The sequence below is a fragment of the Fistularia commersonii genome, chromosome 29 (assembly GCF_037954325.1).
Source record: "Fistularia commersonii isolate RoL2024-O1a breed Wild chromosome 29, RoL_Fcom_v1.0, whole genome shotgun sequence".
NCBI classification, from domain to species: domain Eukaryota; kingdom Metazoa; phylum Chordata; class Actinopteri; order Syngnathiformes; family Fistulariidae; genus Fistularia; species Fistularia commersonii.
The window spans coordinates 1113618-1136690 of NC_141312.1; the positions used below are offsets into that span (position 1 = coordinate 1113618).

General features: G+C 51.9%; 1 protein-coding gene across 4 annotated transcripts in view; it reads right to left on the reverse strand.

Annotated features, from left to right (window-relative positions):
• Positions 1-609: 609 nt before the first annotated feature.
• The window catches only part of sptbn2 (spectrin, beta, non-erythrocytic 2), a 42641-nt gene continuing 20177 nt past the window's right edge, over positions 610-23073 (reverse strand). For 2 of the 4 annotated variants that reach the window (XM_086177408.1, XM_086177410.1), the window contains 38 exons: positions 15873-16024; positions 15604-15777; positions 15251-15342; positions 15052-15132; positions 14498-14613; positions 14135-14247; positions 13848-14035; positions 13656-13773; positions 13423-13581; positions 13026-13328; positions 12115-12268; positions 11613-12007; positions 11265-11528; positions 10976-11187; positions 10688-10825; positions 10382-10601; positions 9767-10303; positions 9169-9371; positions 8993-9083; positions 8672-8818; positions 8279-8542; positions 7959-8183; positions 7774-7863; positions 7278-7556; positions 7072-7202; positions 6788-6992; positions 6328-6702; positions 6012-6256; positions 5780-5918; positions 5586-5670; positions 5039-5235; positions 4800-4927; positions 4647-4722; positions 3470-3547; positions 2470-2648; positions 2201-2374; positions 1677-1719; positions 610-1601 (listed from right to left, as the gene is read on the reverse strand). In XM_086177408.1, coding sequence (XP_086033534.1) covers positions 1389-1601; positions 1677-1719; positions 2201-2374; positions 2470-2648; positions 3470-3547; positions 4647-4722; positions 4800-4927; positions 5039-5235; positions 5586-5670; positions 5780-5918; positions 6012-6256; positions 6328-6702; positions 6788-6992; positions 7072-7202; positions 7278-7556; positions 7774-7863; positions 7959-8183; positions 8279-8542; positions 8672-8818; positions 8993-9083; positions 9169-9371; positions 9767-10303; positions 10382-10601; positions 10688-10825; positions 10976-11187; positions 11265-11528; positions 11613-12007; positions 12115-12268; positions 13026-13328; positions 13423-13581; positions 13656-13773; positions 13848-14035; positions 14135-14247; positions 14498-14613; positions 15052-15132; positions 15251-15342; positions 15604-15777; positions 15873-16024 — 6983 coding nt within the window. In that variant the 3' untranslated portion in view covers positions 610-1388. The remainder of the gene's footprint in view (positions 1602-1676; positions 1720-2200; positions 2375-2469; positions 2649-3469; positions 3548-4646; positions 4723-4799; positions 4928-5038; positions 5236-5585; positions 5671-5779; positions 5919-6011; positions 6257-6327; positions 6703-6787; positions 6993-7071; positions 7203-7277; positions 7557-7773; positions 7864-7958; positions 8184-8278; positions 8543-8671; positions 8819-8992; positions 9084-9168; positions 9372-9766; positions 10304-10381; positions 10602-10687; positions 10826-10975; positions 11188-11264; positions 11529-11612; positions 12008-12114; positions 12269-13025; positions 13329-13422; positions 13582-13655; positions 13774-13847; positions 14036-14134; positions 14248-14497; positions 14614-15051; positions 15133-15250; positions 15343-15603; positions 15778-15872; positions 16025-23073) is intronic. The other 2 variants (XM_086177411.1, XM_086177412.1) reach the window with 1 other exon arrangement.

Genomic DNA, 23073 nt, shown 5'->3' on the forward strand with positions numbered 1-23073 from the left:
TGCGGTCTGCCACCCAAAATGTGCTTCAGCTTTTTTTTTTTTTTTTCTTTTTTTTTTTTTTTATCTACAAACTGCCCCCACGCCTTCACATCGGGAGAAAGAGAAACGGAAAAAGATACATGACTGAAACAGAATAACAGAACCACCGTGAGAGACTTCATTGGAAATGTCAGCTTATACATAATCGAACCGAGAGCAAAGAAAAGTTAATTTTCATAAAACCGTTCCAGTAATAAATTGTACCTGTGTCCTGTTTTCATCTGCATTTGAGTACCAAAAAAAAAGCAGCGTCCATCTGGCCACTTTAGATCAAGAGTAACACAAACGTGCAAAATCCACAGCACCACAACTCACACGCATACATACACACACACACACACACACACACACACACACACACACGCACACACACTAGAAAACTAATCCTCTCTGCTTTGTACAGACAAAAAAGAAAGTCCAAAATCAAGCAGAAAAGACCACTCCAATGAAATTATCAAATACAGGCGAAATTAGAGATAATAATAATAATAAAAAAATCAAACCACTTATTAAATATATATATATATATAATTTTCCCAATTAAACTTGTGATCACTTACTGCACACTGCAAAAATTAAAGGAGCTTTATTTTCCAGAACACCTCATTAACCATCATTCCTAAAAAAAAAATAAAATAAAATAAAGAGAAAGAAAGAAAATACGTACAAGGGCAGCAAAGCCCCACATTCTTCACTATTTGAGCCAAAATGTCTTTCTCTCTACAACATGAATCTACTGTCAAATTAATTAGTTTGTGTTTCCAAACCAGCAATAGCAAAAGATAAATAATTATAATCATCGCATTAATATTGGTCAGGTTAATAACATTAATACCAAAAAGCATAAAAAGAGACAGATGTTGATTCTTCCCAGAGAGACATTGAAATGTGGGGGAGCTAAAACCGGCGAGCGGCGCAGCAGAAACCCGCGCCCGTCCTTCTTACCGGCGAGAAGGTCGGAGGAAGCCGTGATTCGGCGGTCTGGAAGTGAACTGAGCCAAAAAAATCCCTGATAACGCGAAACCACACCTTTCACAATTTCGGTTTTAGTGACTCAGAGCCGAAGGGCTGCGCTCGTCGGGCGCGGTAAGACGGAGGGAGCGACGAAACGCTAAGTGACGGATAAAAGCGGAGCGGGAGAGAATCGGAGGAGGGAAAGAAAATAAAAGTAAGTTCTCTAGAAGCCACGGACAGCAGCTGTCGACAGATTCCTCGGGGCGGCGCCGAGAAGGGTGTGTTTGCGTGACCTGTTTCAAACTCCTCGGCGCCCGTTCCAGTTTGTTGGATTTTTTCTTTTTTTTCTTTTTTTTTTTGGGGGGGGGAGAAATGCAGTTTCCTTTTTTTGTGTCCTATTTCTTCTTGCCAAAGAAGCTGAACCTCTTCTCGCGGTCCTTCTCCTTCCCCTCTTTGCTTCGCATGGTGACGCCGCCGGCGTCCCCCGAGCCGGGGGAGATGGGAGGCATGGTCATGGCGCGGCTGAGGCCCGGCGGAACCCCCGGCGAGTCGGCGGAGCCCGAGGGAATGGAGGTGAGGATGGAGCGGATCCAGGAGCTCATCTCCGCCTTGGGAAAGACACAAAGCTCTTAATACGCCGTCCCGTAGTACGGGGAAACCCCGTCCAGAACGCGACGGCTCACCTCGTCCTTGGCCTGGAACAGGTACTCCTTTCCGTCTCCTAGCCTGCGAGCACAGCCAGAACACACTCTTAAAACCCCACTTTGTCATTTATTGGCTACTTGGAATTTTAATCAACCTCTTTTCCCTCGGCTGGGACATAAAGCCGGGCGGACTGAACGCCGCGATCGACGAGGGGAGGTTAGATCGACTTTATACCGACATCGACAACAGAGGCTCCGGATGCTGTGAATCTTCATCCGGCGTCCGGATTTCATCTCGTCTGATTTCATCGGGCCGTTTAATGAGGGACCAATCAACCGCTCTGGGCATTTTTAATTAGTCTTTTGATTCACAACATCGGCGGCCATCTGGAGGATGGAGGATCCCCGTGTGTTTGTCGGGAAAGTGAGTCGAACGGCAGGAAACGGTTTCATCCGTTGAAATAAGCGGTGAAAATGTGAACCTCGGCGGCGGGACCGACGGCACGATCGACGCGACCAAACACGGCTTTCCGTGGGAAAAGCTCAGGTTTCTCGCATCTCACCTGAGCTTGAACACGTGTTTCCTCTTCTTGTAGTCGTGGGCCACCTCGCAGACGGCCTCGCCCAGGCTGATGGGCACCTCGCCGTGGTACGGGATGCCGTTGCTCGCGCTCTTGCCGTCTTTGTAAAAGCCGAGACTTCCTTTTCTTAGGACGCAGTACACGTTCTGCCATGACCTGTGCGAAGAGGGATCGCGTTCAGTTTCCACGCCCGCGCGGAAGCGAAGGGGACATTTGGGTCGACGACCGAGTCGTCCGGGAACGACGCTCGCCTGCTAGCTGCCTTTTTGCCGTGGGACTCCATCTCCTGCTTTCGACACAGCGTGCCCTCCATGGTCTCCGGCTCCGACTCCGCCCCGGCCCTGCTCGGCAGCGTGGCGGACGGATCCAGGCGGGAGGAGGCGAGCCCGCTGTCTCTCCCGGGCCCGTTCACCGACTCGGACTCCGAGCCCTGCGGCGCAGAGCGCGAGACGGACGGCGGTGAGGAGGTGGGAAGGCGCGGGGCGGGAGGAGGGTGCGGGGAGGAGGATGGAGTGAGCCGCAAAGAAGCCATTCATGAAAAGCCATGATGATACTTGCTTTGACAGCAGGGAAGGTCCGTGTAAATCATAAAACAGTAGCCGGACGCTGAGACCAACAGGACAAATATAACTAAACTCCCTCTACGGCGACCAATGGCCGTCATGGGTAAGCGGACGACACAAAAAGACACAAAACATGGACAAACACGGAGTCACGGCAACTAAGACAAACCTGAGAGGTGAATTTTGACTTGGCCCACCCCCAAATATATCAATATATTTGAATATTCTGACAGCGTGTGCTTTTGTCCATTTTCCCCGAGAGAGCTTTTCTACCGCCGTCGGACAGCGTTCATACGCACAGGAATATCACACATATAAGGGGAGACTAAAACAAGCTACATATAAACAGCCTCCAAACGACCGGCGTCACATTTACTCTTCTACCGTCACTCCAGTCCTGGTCAATATTAGCACAGATACAGCACACAGCTAAACATAGAGGATCCATGAAAACGAGCTCTTCATGAATCCGCGCCATGCCTTCAAAACCATGGGTCTTGGAAATCAAAACTGCAAAGTGCATGAATAAATCAAGCCATGATTGCATCGGCGGCGGAGAGCGATGGCTTCTCGTTAAGCGCTGCTGTTGACCAGGAGCTGAGCGGGTCGGGTCGGGGCGGGTCGGGTCGGGTCGGGGCGGTGGAGACGGTGCGGGGAGGCTACAGCGTGGCCGTGTCTTGGTACTCACACGCTGCGGCTGCTTTGGCCTACACACACGTTTAGGCTCTGATTTCTTTGCCGCCGACAACGTTTGGGAAAGCGACTGCTGGTAAGAACGCAATGAGAGATTGTTAAAGTCACTCGTGCCCGTGCAGGGCGCCGGTCGGCCGGAAACAGCGGGGGAACGTAAACGGTGAACTTTATTGACTCACAAAGCAGCTGCTAAGTGATGTCTAACTGTCACGAGTAGCCAGGATGGGTGCCATTACCTGCCAGGACAGCCGGTGCTCGTTTTTATTTTGCAGTGCGCGGCTCACTACTGCCGCTGAAACTATCTACGCAAGTCACCCTCGCAGTGGATTCAGGATGATTCTCACTGGCTCCCTTCACGCTAAGTGATAAGGTCAGGTATCAACAAGGACACGTTTCCTGGTACTGGATTCAAATGTTTGAATTTCACTTCTACGTATCGGTTTCTATAAGACCCTCGGGTATTTGCAGATGTGACAAGTGAAAGGCGGAGTGAAGGGCGTGCACGGAACACGTGTCCGTGACGTCGGGCGTCCAGAGCAGTCAACGATGGGACAGCCGCACACACTCTGCCCCCGAAAACACACGCCGTGGCTTTGTGGTTCTACACGGGAGCTAATGACCTGCGCCTCAGCTTTCACTTCAGTCCTGGACGTACGTTCACAGGCGGCTGCGTTATCAGAGAACAGCGAGTGTGTGTGTGTGTGTGTGTGTGTGTGTGTGTGTGTGTGTGTGACACGTGACGTCTTCCGGTGTGTCGTCATCGTCCAGCCCTGGACGAGCGCCTGAACGGCTGGCAATTCATATAGTTTTCTTTTATTCGAGCCTCGACATTTGATCTCTTCTCATACACACTGAGCCACATCCGGGGATCGCGGAACATAGTGTAACTTAACTTGTTTGGGGTTGGAAAAGATAAATGACATTATTGTATGAGAACAGGGAGCAGACAGGGACAGACAGCTACACCGTGACAGAATTATGTTTGTTTACAAACAAACCTAAGACAAGATTTGTCAGAAAATATCAGGTAGAGCTGACACGTCAGGGGATGTAAACAAGGATACACGTCGACATCATGGCTTGGGATGTTTTACTTGATTGTGACCACACAGAAGATGCGTCATGTCACACAGAATTCTCTGCATCCGCGGGATCGTCAAAGTAAGTCTTACCTGCGACGTGTCGTTGTCGCTGTGCACGCCGTTTACGGACACGGACTGGTTTAATGTGGTTTGGTCCAGACTGGTTCTGTGTTTGACAGACATTAGCAGCGTTAGCTTTCTAAATAGGTCGCGGGCGAGTGCACTCTCATCCGTCAGTCCTACCTTGCCGCAGAATCGTGCACTTGACTTTCCGTCTCCGACGGCGCCACTTCCTCCGCCGGGGCCGGAGTCGGGGGTCGCCGCGCCCTTTCCTCTTCCTCTAGTCTCCTCTGCTTCTCTTGCTCCTCCAGCTGCCGAAAAAAAAACCCGATAAAAAAGCCGCCTCGGCCATGCGGTCGTATCTCGAGGAGGAGATCGTCGGAGCGACAGAACCCATCCTTCCGGGCTTTTAAACGTCTTACGGTGGTTAGTTTCTCCAGCAGCACAAAGCGCTCCTCCCATGCAGTCGCGAGTTTTTCGAAAGCCTCGTGCCGCTTGATTAGGCTCTCCACCTCGTCCACGTTGGAGCCCAGCTCCGCCGCTCGCACCAGCGGCTCTTGACCTGCCAGCCAAGACTCGGCTACGTAGGCATCGCGTCCGAACTGCAGCACTTCCAGCACTGAGAAAGCAAGAGAAGCACGACGCCGGCAGAAACAGAAGTGAGAATGAGGTGAGAAAACGCAGGGCTTTCGGCGACCGGCGCAGATAAGGCCGCTCTGCACAGGGGTGAAACCAAACACGAATTAAAAACGCCTGGCCTTGCACCGCCTTTGCAGAAGGACAAAACTTATCTGGGATTTGCAGCAATAAAATAAGCCGCCTGTCTGACGGAAAGACCGCCACGGCTACTTTCTGGAATTGAACTGATGATTAGAGCAGCGGGGTATATTCTACATTTAATAAGACTACAGTCACGGCTAAATTAAATTGGTCCCAATAAAGAGCTCCAAACGTGCTTAGCGTGCGTACCAATTTGTAAATGTTCCATCTTGTCATGCCACTTTTTATTAATGTCGTCCCGCTTTTCTTGGAGTTGAGAAAGCTTCTCCCGGATCTGGAAACGAGGGAACATTCGGCCGTTAGAGGACGCCGGAGAAAGCCTCGAGCGCGTCGACTGGTCGGCGGCGGCGGCGGCGGCGGGAAGCGGCTTATTCCGAAATCACCTCGTCGGAAGCGTAGTGATTGTTGTTGATGAGAGAGTTTCCCATCTCGAAACAGGAAGTAAAGCTGTCCGCTCTGGTCTCGATTTCGGACTTGATGTCCTGATGGTTGGCGATGACCAGGCCCGCTGAGGAGACGTCCCTGGAGGAACACCGAGGCGAGGGAGGTGATGTGAGAACGCCCGTCGACAGATCACACGCGCGCACGGAACCGGACGCTCGGCCGCGCCGTCACCTCGGGCTGTCGTGGGCATCGATCTGGAGGTTGACCCCGTCCATCCAGAGCATGAGGTCTCGCACCATGTTGAAGAAGCGGAACTTTTCCACGGTGTCCAGCAGAAGGAGCTTGCGGGCGTCGCCGGCCTCGAGAAGCCCCTCCCAGGCGGACGTCACCGCGTGTTCGCTCCGGTGAATGTCGTCGGCCTTCTCCCCGGCGTAGGCCTTCTGCAGCCGCGCCGCATCATCCTGCACCTGGTTCACCTGAAGAAGACGGGGAGGAGGTTATCTCCGGCCTCGCTGCCGAGACCTCGGTGGACCTCCGCTCCGCTCACCTGTCCGCTCAGGGCCTGGATGTCATTTTCAAAGGTGTTGTGCTGCCTGTGCAGGTGCTGGACGGTGTTCAGGTCGCGTCCGAGGTCCGAGGGCAGCGCCTCCCTTTTCTCCTTGACGCGGCCGAGCACCTCCATGGCGTCCTGGTGGAAGCGGTGCAGCTCGTAGGAGGCGGCCAACATCTGCGTGCGCGTGTCGATCAGCTCCAGTAAGTCGGCCCAGGCCTCGTTCAGCCCGTCCTTCCACTCCGCCACGCTGGCGTTCTCCGGATGGCCCGACTCGATCAGGTCGTCCGCCAGCGCGTTCACGCCGTCCACGCGCTCCTGGCCGATGGTGCTGGTGTCCCGCGCGAACTCGCGGAACTTGTCCCTCAGCATCTGACGGCAGGGAAACGACAACGTCGGCGTCGATTAGAAGGAAAGGAACCCCTGGGTCTGGATGTCGGCCGAAGAACCGCCTCACCGTGACGTGCTCGTAGTCCTGTCCTAACTCGTGGGACCCGGCCACCACCTCCCTCTCCGCGATCCACTGCTCCAAGTCGTCCACCTCCCGCTTCAGCTGGGTCAGTCGCAGTCGCTCCTGCAGCCGCCCGCGCCGCTCCTCGGCCAGATCCTTCAGCCCGGCGTACAGCTTGTCCACCTGGGCTTGCCGTAAAGTGATTCTCTCGCTGTAGACCGGAGACGGAAAAGAGGCTCAGAGCGCGGAAACGGATGAGCGAGCGTCGCTGAGGTCCAGGCGCCTCCCACCTCTCCGGGTGTTCGTTGGTGACCATGAGTCGGCTGCTGTTGGCTAACTGGTGAATGGTCTGGGCGTAGTCTTCCAGGGCCTGCTCCAGGATTTGGTGCTTCTTCACCATCACCAGAGCGCTTTGCTCGTCCTGGGAAGCGAACGGGAAACTCACGGATCTCACATTAAACCTCGGCGGTGCCGGTTCCGTCCTTCCTCGACTCACCTTGGCCTTTTCTTCGGACATCATGTGCAGCTCCTGCTCTCCCATCCAGGCCTCGGCCTCGGCCGCGTCAGCGTAGAACTGCTGGGCCCGATTGGCGTCGATGAGACGGACGCGACGCTTGTCGGTCTCGCCGATCAGCTGGTCCCAGAGGCCCTTCAGCTCCACCAGCCGCTCCTCCAGGACCGACTGTCTCTCGCCGTCGACCTGGCTCTGCGTCTTACCCCGTCTGTGGATGTCGTCGATGCGAGGCTGATGTCCCTGGATCTCCTTCTGTAACGTCTTGACGCAGAAACAAACCAGCTATTCAAGAAGTTCTGCGAGGAGAGCTCCCCCCGGCTCGGAGCAGGTGTGGGATTTTAATACGAATGATAATAAAAACAATGACATAAATAGACAAGTCATTTCCACGGCGCACAGTTGTATCCATGGCGCGGTTGTTTCGGTACCATCCGGTTCACCTCTGGCGAGTCATATCTGTGCGAGCCTCTGTTTTTACCTGGTTCTTCTTGATGAGCAGCTGCACGGTGGGAAGGTCCTTTCCGTGGTCTGTAGACGTTGCCAGGGGCATCCTCTCCTTTACCCACAGCTGAGACAGGCATCATCAGCGAATTAGTCACACCGATAACGGACCGCACATATAACGCACCGCTTCATATCATCGGATGTGATCGTCCCGCTCACAATTTCATCCTCCAGATCTCTGTTGAACTGATGTGCCTCCTTGGAGGCCAGCAGCCGTTGTCTCCTCAGCTTGAGAGGGTCCTGAAGGTTGGCGAAGCTGTCCGTGACGCGCCTCTGCTGGCCGTCCACCTCAGCCAGTCCCGCGTCTTCCTGGGACAAAGCCAGGGCCTGAGACTGCAGGGACTGCACCTCCTTCTCCCGGACCTCCATTTGATGCTCCACCATCTTCATCGGGACCACGCAGACGCGAGATAAACACACGAGTTAAGCGATCGGCTCCGACGTGTAAGCGTAAGCTCCGAGCGCCGCTCGCCACGTACCTGATGTTTCTTCAGCAGGATGTTAACGCTGGTCAAATCCTTGCCGTAGTCGTCGCTATGCAGCTGGCTCTCCAGGTTCTTCAGCCACACATCCAGAGCAGAGCAGCTCTGGGTGAAGAGCTCCGCCCGGTTGGCATCGAACAGACACTGGGCCTTGGTGCGGGTGGTGCCCTCCAGCTCCTCCCACTGACGCTGCAGGTCCTCCAGGGTCTGCTGGACCACCGGCTTCAACTCGGGCTTCTCGGCCACCAGAGCCTGACCCTCCTGCCGGGGGGGGAAGAACGCAGCGGCGGTCCGAGTCAGTCCGGCGTCCGGAGAGAAGCTCTCGCGACGTCATTTCCATTCCGCGCTTCGTGATCGACCACAGCGATACAACTCGAAAGCGGGTCGCACCTTATCTATTTTGTCCAACCAGTCTTTGTTGGACGCCAGCTCTGCCATGAAGGCCTGGTGCTTCTGCCACTTGCTGTGAAGGTTTCTGGCTTCGTCGTAGGACATGTCCTGAGCCGTTAGCATCTTCTCGTTGATCCACAGCGTAAGCTAAAAAAAAAACCAAACACCACGGTATTATAGAATCATAGCTGTGACAGTTAGTTTCCCCAAACACAACTCACCCCTTGTATTTATCAAAATAGGATACTCTCAGCTACACATCTCACATTTATGCATTCATTAAGCTAATGTTTCCTGAAATCTCTGAAACGACGCGTGTACCTCCTGTCCGTCTTGAAGGAAGTGTTGAAGTTCGCGGTTGTCTTTCAGTTTAGACAGCAGTTCGTTTGCAGCCTCCTTGTTCTTGAGATGCCTGGTGGAAATAAGCAAGCAAGAAAAATGAGACCCCCCGGGCCGAAAACCAGACCAGTAGACGGACTGTGTCTAAAAACATCTACCTCTCTTGGATGGAGTCCACCTTTTCCTGGATCTTATCGGAGTTGGCGTTGCAGTCGTTAATGAGGCGCCGACCGGCCTCCACGACGCCGGTTATTTTCTCCTCGCTGGCCTCCGTGGTGGTGAGGAAATCTTCATGCTTCTTTATGGCCTCCTCTGCCCCCTGGAGACTCGCGGGCATTTCTGTGTGGGACAATACGTACTCCTACGAAGAAGATAGGAGAGGAATGCTTTACAAACACATTGACGGTCACGTCCTCTAGAAACTTCAGTTTCAAGTAACACGATGGAGATGTTCCACATGGACGGTCTGCTTCTGCTTTCAGCTTACGGTAAAATGTGTGCAGGCTCGCGTTTGCGATCACAATAGGAACAATCTTTGCGTTGGACAGAAGGTGGTGTGGGACGGTTTCTGAGAGTAAATCTATAGAAGGAGCGATCTGGCAATGCTATCAGGCGAACCGCAGCCTTGAGGTGAACAATGGAAGTCAGCAAGCAGGACATTTGTAAGCCTCTTTTGCCAAAAGCGTCTGCCAAACAACAGTAATGTAATGTAATGTAATGTAATGTAATGAGGCCGGAGTCGGCCCTTTTCCTAACCTGGCTGTTGAGGAAAGCCTCCGCCTGCTTTGCGTCTCTCAAGAAATTCTGGAAGTCAAAGGCCTGGGCCAGCAGGCTGTGGCGGTTCTCCCACATGCGTCGCAGCTCGTGCCAGCCGGTATCCAGCGCCTGCAGCCTCTGGGCCAGGAACATGTGCTGGGCATCTGTCTGGCCTTGGGTCACCTCCTCGCCGACAGCGCGCATCTTTTCGTAGTCCTCCTTATAATTGTCCACCTCGTTCTTGATATTCTCGTGCTGCGCCAGCAGACTCTCCGCCTCGGGCAGGGAGGTGGGTATGTCTTCGGAGGCCACGGCCGTCTGGGTGCGCGAGAGCCACGACTGGAAGTCGTCCAGGTCCCGGAGGAAGCCCTGCAGCTTGCTGGCTTCGCCCAGCGACTCCTCGCGGCGTTTCATGGTGGCGTTCAACTCCTCCCACACTTCCTGAATCTCCGTCAAGCGGCCGTGGATCTCTCCGGCCTGGTCGGGATGCTCCTCGGCCAGTTTTTCCGCTTCGGCTCTCAGGTCGTTGAGTTTCCCCTGTCAAAGCGCGAACGTTTAGTTCATTTTCTGAACGACCGATTAGAAACATGTGATCCAAAGGTGACGTCTCCACACCTGGATAGCCTCCAGGTCCCTCTCCATGCCCGTGAGTTTGCGCTGCAGCGCCATCACTCCGGCCAGGTCGTTTCCAAGGCCCTGCGTGGATTCTATCACCTTGGTCTTCTCCTTCATCCATGTTTGGATCTCGTTGCATTCCAAGTGGTAGTTCTGGATGTTCAGGGCCGAATCCAGGCTTTGTTTCTTCTGACCGGCCAGCGTTTGGAACTCCCTCCACCTGACGACGGGACCGTGCGCTATTTTAGAATTCCCGCCCCCGTGCTAAAGAGTGGATTTTGCCCGGTCAAACGTGCCACCTCTGACCTGTTGTTCAGCTGGTTTCGTGTCTGGTGGATTTGGTCTTCGTTGCAGTTGTCGGAGTTCAGCAGCTGCTCGGCGACCAGGTTCACATCTCCCACTCGGGATCCCAGGTTGTTCATTTCAGGCTCCAAAGTCTCAAATCTGCGATCGAAATTTCATCATTTTAATGTCATCGTCCGCATTCCCGCGTTTCACGTCTCGCCGACGTGAGCGTCGGAGTCGGGATGGCGACTCGCGTTCCGAAGATACTTATCGGGACACCGTTACCATCTTCCGTGCGAATGCACTGACCTCTGCTGCACCACCTCCAAGTCCTCCAGCTTGGTGGGGATCTCCATGCCGTGTAACCACTGCTCCTTCTCTTCCACCCAGAGCTGGCAGGCACCGGCCTCGCTGAACATGCGGTAGAGCGCCAAGGCGCCTTCCAGGGCCTGGCGCCGAGCGGCCGACAGAGATTCCAGCTCTTTGTAGCTCTGCTCAATAGCAGGCAGGCGACCGTCCACCTGCGGGGAACAATTAGTAATAGGCGGGTAGGAAAGACGGCGTGTCTCCACGAGGGGGAGGACAGCGGCAAACGTACCTGAGGGGAGTGGATGTAGGCCTGAGGCAGAGCCTGGACCTGCTCCTGCAGGGAGTCGATGAGGGGCTGGTGGCTCTGGATCTCCTCTTCTATCTCTCTCTGCTTTCGAGCGAGAGTTTGGGTGGAGAACTCGTCGTGGCCCACCTCCTGGCTGGACACCTGTCTGAGAGTCTCCATGATCCATCCCTCCATGTCGTTGGCGTCCGTCTGGAACTGGTGCAGGGCCACTGCTTCTTTGAGCCTCTGCTCTCGGAGCTTTGTCGTCTGGGGGACGAACGACCACACCGGGGAATAAGAGACAGAGACGCTCTGCAAGAAGACGGGTCGCGATCGCACGTGTCAACCGACCTCCTCCAGATGAGCCCACTGCGCACGGATGTCCTGGATCCTCTCTGTGACCTGGGGAGCTCCAAAGTGTCCCTCGCGGACCAACGTTTCCCCGGCGGCGATGCTGTTGCTGAGAGGCCCGTAGCGCGCCGCCATCTCATCCCTGAAGGCTTCGTGCTTACTGAGCAGGTGGAGGGCGGAGGTGAGGTCACGTCCGCACTCGCCGCTGGCTAAGATCTGCTCCTGCTCTCTGATCCAGGCGGCTTCCTCTCCAAGATCCCACAAGAACTGCCACAAGCGACGAGAGTCCTCCAGCTGCTCTCTGCGGTTGGCGGCGAGCTGACCCAGCTCCTCGTAGGCTTGACCCAGCAGGTCAACCTTTTCGCTCACCAGTCCCGGCTCGCACGGTTTGTAGGCTGGCGACGACAAGAGGGGGAAGCTCAGACCCTGCGCGCTCGGACGGGACAAACCAAACACGTCTTACTTGGATGAATAACTCGCAAATGCGCTCTCGAAGCCTCACCTTGGTCGTAGGAAGTGAAGCGTTTGGCGGCTCCCTGCACCGCCTTGATCCTCTCGGCCTGAGCGGAGATGTCGGCCTCCACGAGGGTGTGCTTCTGCAGGAGGTCTAGCACGTCGTGCAGGTGCTTACCGCTGTCCTGAGACTGCAGACGACTCTGAAAGCGGAAAACGTGGTCCTTCAGAACAAGCGGTGATTACTTTGCCGCGTGTTATTCTGTTAACATTTGTGTTGTGCTGACCGCTGATAAGAATAACAACCGGCGTTTACTATTGGAGGACATTATAAGTGGCTGAAAGTGCAAGAATGGAGAGTTTTGAGAAAACCCACAAGGCAAAAGTGCTCCAAAATGATTCATTTTACGTACAACACAATTCTTGCGAGCATGAGGTTTGGAGCAAAACATAGGCTCTTCTTCAGATGCTTACCAGAGATGTGTCCTGATGCTTTGTGTTGGATGTAAAATGAATCATCTATTCTTTTTGGAGCACTCTTGGTGTGCGGATTTTTTCAAAACTCTACCTTTTTCAGTCCAGCACCCATCCCTAACTGGGTGGCAGATGTACGCGTGTTTCTTTTCTAAAAGTGCAAGAATGCCTTGCCGAAAACGGCAGAGACTGCGGTCGGACGGTGTCCTTAAGTCAATTATTCTCGCAGCGTGCGAGGCTGAGGTCAACCTAAAAAGACGACCTCGGAAAAGCTGCGATGACAGAAGACACGACCTGCGCCGAAAAGCTAATTAGATCCGTTAATGGCTTTCTCGCTTCCGCAGACACTAAACCTGCCCCGAACATATGTGAACAACTACTGAAGCAACTGAGAGGATTAGGAAATTCCTTTTTGTTAATTAAATAGTGGGCCGACAAAATGCATCGTGTGATTTCCATGGTGAGAGTTAAGGTGTTACTGAGCACCTTCATGTCCGCCATCCAGTCCATGATGTATCGCATCTCTTGAAACAGTCGCTGCAGGTCTCGGTGGGCGTTCAGGCGCTCTCTGCGTGCAGCCAGAAGCTCCTTCAGGTACTCCCAAAGACGGAGCACGTTATCCCTCCTCGCAAGAATACGCCGCACATCATGGTATCCCTCCGCCTCCAGCTCTTTGGCGACGGCCTCTACCGCGGCCACGCGTTCCCAGTACGCCCCGATGTCCGTCTCGATGGCCTCGTGTTTCCGCGTGGCAGCCTCCACCGCTCCCAGGTCAGTTCCAAAGTTGTCCTGACGGCAGAGAAAAAGGCGGCGGACGCCGAGAGTGAGCCCGTGGCTACGCGTTCGTCCGCTCCGGGCCGAGTCAAATACCTTTCCTACCCACCTGAGACACCAGACGCTGGTTTTCGCTCAGCCACGTTTCCCTCATGGCGGCTTTGCGGTCGAAACGCGCGGCGAGCATCTCCAGCTTTTCCTGGCGGATCAGTTCATTTCGGAGAGCCAGCTCACGTTCGTGTTCCGCTTTTTCCAGTCGCTCCCACGCCTGAAAAACAGGAAGGTCTGAAAATGCCGCGTCCCGCCATGCCGACAGTTAGCCACCCTCGGACAAAGCCGTACCTTGTTGATGTCAGAGATGAGCTTGCCCTCTCTGGGCATGTACACTTTTTGGTTGTTTGCTCTCATTTTGCTTTGGATGGTGAAGAGGAGAACCTCCAAGTTTCCTTTCTCTGTAAATCTGCGCAGACACGGTTCCACATTACGACCGTATTAACGTGGCATTTAATGGCCGCCGGGATCGCGTCCACTCACTTGGGAGGTTTCTCCACTGTCCGGTAGGAGTTGAAGGCCTGCAGCTGGTTCTGCACGGCGCTCAGCGAGTTGGCTAGCTGACGGTCGTTGAGCGTGACGATGGTCTGCTCAATCCACTGCAGCAGCTCCGAGGCCAAGGTCTCGTACTTCTCTATCAACTGGTCGGCCTCGATGGCGTAGTCCAGCACCTGCAACGCCGCAAGATGTGCCGCCGCTCAAAGAAACCGGCTGATGCTGATAAACGGGACGTCGCGGACGGCGCGCTAACGCAGACGCGCACGGCTCACCTTGCCAATTCTTTTGCCTTCGACAGCCAGGGCTTTCATCTTTGAGAAGTAATGGTAGTACGTCGCCACATATGTGATGATGGACTTCTCGTCGGGCTGGTCGACGTTAACGTCTGAAGGAAAAAATAAGGAAAGGGCACCGTTATTCATGAGTTAATCATTCAGGGACAGTTACAGGTGCTCTACGCCACAGTAGCTGATGTGGCTACTGTGGCTATAATTAATCCCAGTAATCCCCGTAGTCAAACACTAACAGCCATCAGTCTGTTTTGGGCCACCGGCTTAGCTCTACAGTGGAGGACAACGTCAAGCCCGAGAAAAGTGCCGGGTGTTTTTGTTGTTCCCCTCGTCCGCCCAACTCACCTTCCGGGTCCAGCAGCTTGGTGAGGCCCAGCTCCTTCTCGGCCACGTTGAAAGCATTCTGGAGATTGTAGTGAGCGTTGGAGCGCTTCAGGTTGTCAAACTCGATCAGGTCGGGTCTGAGGAGGCCAGAGTCAAATACAAGTTGAAGAACAACGCTGCGAGGAGAGGGCGGTGTGGGAAAACCGCCCCGCTGTACTTCGCCAACTCCACTAAGGTCACTGCAAATTAGCATTCATTAGCCGAATTAAAGACAGCTAGCCTGTTTTTGAGGACTCGTAGCAATTATAGTAACACGGGAACCAGCAGGGTGTGCAGCTGAGTTACAGTTCTACATTGAAAATAAGTGGGTTATTATTTCTGTGATCTGGGTCATCTTACTCCCAATACCACCGCCGGCCTTTTTAGCGTTACCGCTGACTGTCGGTGGGACGGTAGAAGTAGGAGGGGACCCACATAGCAGAGTGGATAAAACACCCCGGAGTACGTCTCGTTATGCCACCATAAAAGAATGGCTCGAGCCATCGTCCGGTCCGAGGAGAGGAGATGTCAATGACCTGTGTTTGTGCACGATGGCATTGAACGCCAGGCCGTCCCTCCAGCTGGTCGTGAAATTGTGAATGTTGACATTAGGGTATCTGCGAAGACCAGAGCAGAAAGCAGAAATCATTAACACTGCACACTGGGGTTTATCGGGAGCCAGTTTAATAATATCACGAACGGCACAATAGAATTATACATTGTGCATTTTCTCACCCCGCGGTCTTCATTTGGCACCAAAGGAGCAAAGCGTCCTTTGCAGATTTCTTCTCCTTATTGTCTTCCGTCTCCACGCTGATGTCCTGAATCTGTCAGCGAGAAAGAAAAAGAAGCATTTTTTCGGTTGAGACCGAACCATTTAATTTGACTTAAACCTTTGATGAGACCGACAGAGACGGCCGCCGCACTCTATTATTCATCAGCGCACCGAGCAAACACACACACATGAAACGCGACATTATGATTAAAATATTAGCGCATGTTTTCACGTCGGCTTCGCGGGGTTACACTTGCCGGTCGGCCCGAGAACAGACGCATCGCAAACCGGAGCTTTTGGGCTTCTGGGCTACCTGGAAGCGGAGGATGATGGTCCAGATGAGGCCCAGGGTGAGGCGGTGGTTGCCGTCCACGATGTCGTGCGACCCCATGTTTTCAAGGTGGACTTTTTGCTCCTTGAGGAACTGCAAGGCTTTGTCGACGTTCTCCAGGCAGTGGATTCGCATGCGGCCCTTGGTGGGCTTTGGCTGCGGAGGAACGGACGGAGGTAAAACATGTCGAACCTCTCGCCCGGTTTGCCGCGGGGGGGAGATAATGGGTGAAAGGTCGGCGTGATACTGACCAGCTGTTCTCCTGAGAGGACTTCCAGCAGGCGGATTAGCATGCGGCCGTCGCGCAGGTCCGTGTACAAGTCGCCGATGCGACAGGTCACGCGGCCCAGGTGGGAGTTCACCCATTTGGTGAAGGTCTTCTTCTGCACGGCTTCGCGTTCATCTGAGAAGAAGGGTGGAGAGGGAGCAGGGTGGAGTCACTGCCTTCCGGCCGCCGCGGTCGCTTCCTGGGAAATGAACATTCAAAGGGAATCGGCTCCCTCGCGGCCCAAAACGCCACGAATGCTCCGCAGACAGAAGCTCTGCCGGGAGACGCCAGTAGATGGTTAATCATAACGACTTGAGCTGCAGCCGCGAGGAGAACATTTCACAGATAAGCCGCACCATTAAGTCTCAAGGATCACCGCATAGACAGCTTAGCACTAGATTTTCACTCTTCCGACCAAAGTTTACAGATTCTGCGACTCCTAATAACCAGTGCTTCCAAGAGAGGGGGAAAAGGGAAGTTGCGATGCAACATTCCGAATGATTTCAGTGAGTAATTCTGCTGTTCATGTTTTCAGGACTTAACAACAATCACAATAAATTAAGCCTCAGCTCAGACATATGGACCACGGTAGTAAGAAGCTAATCCCGCTCCACCACCTAGCAAGGTGACCTCCTTTCTAGGACATAAGGTCTCCCTGCCTTTTGAAAACACCACCGTAGCGAAGCGCTCGTTGCGCCAAATCACGTGCGAATCCAAAGAAAACAACACCGAGGGCGACCGCAAAATAAATGCTTTGTATGGAAATAGAAAAACATCAGGAGGCTGAGCGTGCTCACGGTGGCTTCAGATGAACAGTTCAACTTTAATAAGCAAACCAAACCACGTCTGGCCGCAATTAACAGATAAGCGGTTTGACTAGTGACACGCGGCTCATGCAGATGCATCCCAATCTGGTTTCCACAATCAAAACCACCTGTGGGATTCGGCGTTAACGAACCAAACGATTATTGGATCGGGCTTCAGAAGTCAGTGCTCGGCCACTGGGGCAGCGTTGGACAAAGTGCACCAAAAGGTCTGAGGTGACTAAAGAAAGCAGTTGCATAATTTAACCGCAACGGCAACTGAAATTTCACAGAAGCGTTCGAGGATTGAGAAATACTGCTGGATATATTACTCTTACGGGGGGAAATGACTTCCTTTCCAATTATATTCATTTCTCCCTACACTGTAGCTTGAGTTTCTGACCTTTGCATGGGGGGGCGCCGTCCTTTGGTGGTTAAATAAACAGTTATGTTGGTTATTAATGATCTCGCAACCTTCTGACATCACGCCGTCCCGTGTTAGACATATTTTCCCCACTGGGATAGATTTCAGCATAGCTTTTAGCCAACAGACAGCCATGCAGTCCTAATCTCTGGGACTGTCAAACGGTCTTTGTAATCCAGACGCGGTGATGCAAGGCCAACAGGCGTCTGGGCTCCCGACGCCGCTGCTTCTCAAACTGCATTTTTCTCGATAAAGCCGACAAACTTCCTGCAATCTCTCTGAATTACCTACTCTTTTATTTCCAGGCTTCTCGGCCTTTGAAGGCCCTGTGCTGGAGCACGCTGGCGTCTATCAGGGTTTAGTCCTGCAGATCATCAGCCATGCGATGGCAGCTTATCCTATCATTGCTAGGCTAATGAAACTGCTCTGTCAACCTCTCTCTCTCTCCGCGCTGACGTCACCGCGCTACTTTTAGGACAAAAAGCCATTCCGCTCGTCACACACAGCCGGCCGCTGTAGGATGCCCCTCGGAAACATCTTCTGAATTAAACCGTTTCAGCCGCTTTGGCCCGGCATTTCGTCTCTCAAATAGACTTGAAGGAGCGCCTCCCCCGAGATGCTGCACCTCTGGCATGGAGAGACGGCTGCGGCCAGTGGGGCGACGGCGTCGACGCTCCATGGGCTCGACGTCGGCGGCGGTCCAGATAAAAGCTGTCGGCTACGTTACGTCGCAAAGGCGGCGGTTTAGCATTGTTGTCGCAGAAGCCGTTCTACAAAACTGTCTTTAGGCGAGACCGAGAAGAATCTTCTCTCCGTTCCCACAGCACTGCTGTTTTGCATTTTGGACTGGATGTACCTGCCCTTCAACTCTCCCCGTGAGGACAAATTAGGAAGAAAGTTGGTATTTGAGATAAAGAATTCCACAACAGATTAACACATCTCACAACCAACACAGTGAGATAAATAAGTTGGCTTCTTATGAGATTACCATCTGACTGCTAACTAGGAGGACAAAAACACGGGGATTAAAGATAATAGAAGTGCGCGCACACATGAACCGTCGGACTTACAGTGGTATCTGTAAATCTCCACGTTTCACAGACATATGTGAGACAAAATAGGTGGTTATAAGAAGGTATGTTAATGCAAAGCAGGTGAGGCAGGCCGGACAAGAGTTATGGCCCACGGGCACATTAGCAGGCAGATACCGAGGCACAGATTGGCTTTTCTCGTCGGTCCCAGATGGGGCTCCTCTTCGCTCCGGCCAACGTTTGCTTCCATCTTTCTAACCTCAACCAGGAGGTCCAACTGCAAGGACAACTGTTTGGCAGACTTCTGCAGGTGGAGTACAGTGGAGCCTCCCTTTTCGCAAGTTACGTTCCAAGACCCCCCGCCAAAAGAGAATTTCCCCAAAGTAGAGACGTGATAATTTTGATGGTATTTACAGATCTATTAACCCTCAACCAACCTCACTCAACCCTTTACCAACGTCCCTCCTGCTTTACTGGCCTTTTCTTCTTCAGAAACATGGTTGTAGGCAGTTGCCGCCTCTGGTTGGAAATGATTTGTCAATTGCCACGGCCCAGATTGTACCGATATTGCGACATATTTTGCAGGGCTTTTGCAGTGTTTGTCGTAGCTGCGAGTCGTTCGAGTGCGAGACCGGTCTCTTCGATTTCTTCATCTTCTCGTCGCTTCTCTTTATCTTCTCGCCGACTCGAGGTCATCATAGGATCCCAATGGCGGTCCATGAAGGCATCGATGTCGTCGGGAGTCACGTCGGAGAAGCTGTCTCCTCCAAGAATGCTTGCCAGCAAAGGAGATCTCACATTTCATTTATTCAATAAAATGAAATTTCAGTTTCAATTTACCACATTTTTTATTCTTTCTTTCTTCCTAGGCTACAATAGGACTATTTCATCACAAAAAATATTTTCAAATACTACAAAAAAAAGGCTAAAGGACGCTAAATCGTGAGAGCAAAATTACAAAAAAAATCCGCAAAGTAGCAGGGTCCGCTTTACAAAAGAGTTCTCCCGAGTCCCCGTTCATGCTATGACGAAACCCGGTGTTGGGAAACAAAAACAGCAGGGCGGCGAGCCCCGACAATGCTACTGGCGCTAATAACAAGGCAACTGAGCAGGAACGTGTCGCAGACAAACACACACATTAGTCCAGGACTTGTCTGCATAGTTGTAATCCTTAGGCAATGCGGTAAATACGGGCAGGACGGGTTCAGAGGTTTTGTCTCTTCCAATGTAACATTCCACAATGTATAGATGGTCTGAAGACCACTTAATGGTTCGGAGGAAGGTTCAGAATCTGCAGCAGAAAAACAAAACCCGGCACTTCTGCCTGAAGCTGAAATCGAGGATCAACTGATGCAACTGCAAAGATGTTGCATACCAGGCAGGAAAAAAACACCTCCCGGACCAAAAGCGTTATACAATTACAGAACAGAGAAAAAGCAGGATATCTAAACAGGATGTAAAACAGGGGGATCTAAGCATGAGCATTAATCACAAAAAAGTGCTCAACCACCTACAGCCTCCGCCTGGAGGCAGCTGGATTTGGTTTTTCTCCTCAAATCAAAACGTACAGTTTCAGTCTCGAGGGTTTTTTTGACAAACAGCTCGGTGATTGCACTTTTCTCATGTTGGATTACAAAGCACGGACCAAATATGGATTTTAAGATAAGATAAGATAGAACAACTTTATTTATCCCGAAGGAAATTGTTGTGCCAGAGTTTCAAGCAAAAACATAACAATAATAGATAATAGTAGGAAGGAGGGAGACTAAGAAATACAATGAAATATAAATTGTCAAGGTTAAGGCTATCAAGTGTTTTAAGGTCTTAAGTACAAAGATTTGAAGATTCCCTGCGGCTGAGGGAAGATGAATTCAAAAGTCTGACAGCCTCAGGTAGGAAAGTCCTCCTGTGGCGTTCAGTGGAGCTCCTTGGTGGTATCAATCTAAATTTTAAAGGGATTAATTTAACTTCATTTGAAATTTAAAGGTACTTTGGCGGTGGCCATATCCTGGGCCATGTGCAGCCACTCCGAACATGTCTTGCTCTCTAGTTTCCGTGGGGCAGGTGATCGGCGTCAGGGCGTAGCCACAGACCGAGTTTGTTTGTCGCTGCCGCGTTTCTGTTTCTCCCTTAAACAAACTTAGCGTTTCTCGTGATGATTATCTTCAGGTTATCAAAGCAAATATGATGCCAGTCTTTGCCCTGTGCCACCTCCTATCCTGTTTGGTGAGAGAACAGGGACGAGGGCGTAACGGCATCATCTTAGAACATTTGTCAAATTTCCACTTATTTCCATGTTCTTCTCCCTGCTCGTCATGTCAGACGGCTCGCGGACGAGGAAGACGAGCAGGTAGACCGGGTTCAGATCTGCAGTCCAGATAAGGTAAATCTTAACGTTTAAATCAACGTGACTCACGACAGTCGGAGGAACCTGCTTATGTCATTTTTCTTGTTAAGACTTCCCATAAAAATGAACAAAAAAGATCTGACTTCAACAACGTCTCTGGACTCAGACGTGGCCTCCTAGGAGCAGCTGTTGACCCGGAGGCCCCTCAGCGGCAGCTGTATACCGTCAGATGCAACGGAACCATCCCGGGTCCCCTCCAAAATTCCTCAGAGGAAAGATCAGCGGGTCTGAATGAAAATGGCTGGACTGAAATAATCCTGTCCGGGATAAAAATGTTTCCATTGTGATTGGCGTGACCAGGATCTGGTCCCTTTTCCACTAATATCGCCTTTTATATCGCGTTTTCGTCATGCTCAAGTTGGATTTCCACCGCGACCTCCGCGCCCGCTCTGCCGCCCACATCCTCAGAGCAACTCAGGGTTTTGTGATTCACAAAAACGCAAACTCAAAAATCAAGGATGCAGCGACACAGCCGACGGGGCCACGGATGATAGTTCCACACCTACCAGCAGAGTTTGGCTGCTCCTTTTACAAATATCAAGAGGGTCGGTCAAACCCATATTTTTGGCTGACAGTTCTTAACTTGGTGCGATCCGTTTATCATCGTCAGGGAGATGATTTACTTCAGGTGCGCCATTTTGTTGCCTGAGAGAAATAAGAACACCTCCTTTATTTCCAACGCTCGCTTCAAGAAACCGAGCCGACTGTCTTGAGCGGAAGTGAAATCCAAAATTACGGTGGTGAGACACAGATGAGTAGCGAGGTCATTGCAGAACCTCGGGCAACGACACAGCGGTGACAAATGAATGACGTCTTTTTTGTTCAGCGTTCAGTGTCAAACACTGCATTTCCCTAATACAATAAGTCGGGCTGTCAAACAAAACATCAGACATTCTGAATCGTTTTATTTTTAAATCTGGCTTAAATAGCAGCTTTTCAAGTGTTGCTTTATGAAGACGAGCGTTTAATTTGCATCCGAGGGCAGTAAATGAATAAGCAGAGGCCGTTTTTACCAAAAACCACAGCTCATCGGCTCTGCGGAGGAAAATTTAGCACGTAATGCGATGAGTTGGGACTGGACCTCCGTGCGATTCGGTTTTGTTTCTTTTCCGAAACAAAGCCTTCTGTCAAAGCCGAGTCTCTGTCAGCGCCAACCGTTCATCAGATCTGATAGCAATGAATTAGTAATCGCCTTCATTTTTCATTTATTCTGTGGATCATATGATCTCCTGGCGATAACCGTGCGTAAACATGCTTGACAAACTAATGAGCGCGGCACATGATCTACAGCAAACATGTGCGGCAGCACATACGATGTGGAGCCTCCAGACTTGACAAAGGGCTGCGGGGTCCGTCCTCTACTTTCGTAACATCGCGACGGTCAGAGCAGGCGAACGCCACGTCCGTTCGAGGCACACGTTGCTCCGAGGAAATGGTGAATTGTAAATGAACGCGCCGTCGCCGTCGTCTTCCGTGAGTCATGCAGTCTGGTGTCAACGTACAGAGCGGCGTGTGCGGCAGGTAAAAGTCGACGGCAGTAATTATCGAGTCATCGGAATTGTCGGAATAAAAAGCTTTCGTCGCTGATATATGGGCGTAGCTCGGCGTAGTGGTTCTGCCTTGCGAGCGCAAGACGTTAATCCTCTTTTCTTTTCAAGTTGCGCCAGAGTTCTGCCTTCCATCCGGACCAGTCCGGCTGCCCCTCCTTGCTGGGATGAAATGCCCTTTACACCATAAACTTTTGACATCCTGTCCCTCAGCCAGCCTGGGTTTACATAATGACTGCTTCTGGTCACCCTGTTCTGAGATATGAGTAAACAAGGCCCATCAATCTGTCTGCCTTAATCTGCTTTAATGGCCTTCTCTTGGACATTCCCTCAAGATTACGCTCGGTGCCAAAGGGTGCAGAGAATTCTGCCTAAAGAGGGAGTCTGACCAGTCACTTACTTTTAGCTCTGTCATTTGTCTTAAAAGAACAAAGTGTCTCTTCTGCTATCACGGCCGAGTCCGGGTTTCATTTCAAATTTATCCGAAACGTGAGACGTCAGGGTCGAGAGCGCTGAAATACAGAACCCAAAGATAATAAAGATTATAAAATATACCGTGAGACAGATTATTCATACCACGCAAAGTCCAAGTACGGCATAAAGATCAGACGTTGATCTTATCTTTAAAATCATGCTACAGATTTGTAGAACCGTCAAACGAACGGGTGTATTTTGACATACGGTATTTGTCTTTCTCACTGCAGTCTGTCTTGACTAATTCTTTAATTATGTCCCTTATTGAGTATCTGACACACCAAACCTCAAAAGCAGCTTCTGCCCTGCGGTTAGAGGTTGCTGGTTGTTTTATTTTGATAATGGGTGTGGCTCTGAGAATTAACTCTTGCCGCGTTGTTCAAAATGGACGGCGGAGCAGAGCAAACAATGGGGGGGTAAAGTCACTGAAGTATGAAGAGTTGATTTTTCAGGGGGGGAAAATGTGTGTCAACAACAAGGGAAAAGGCGGGAAATGAG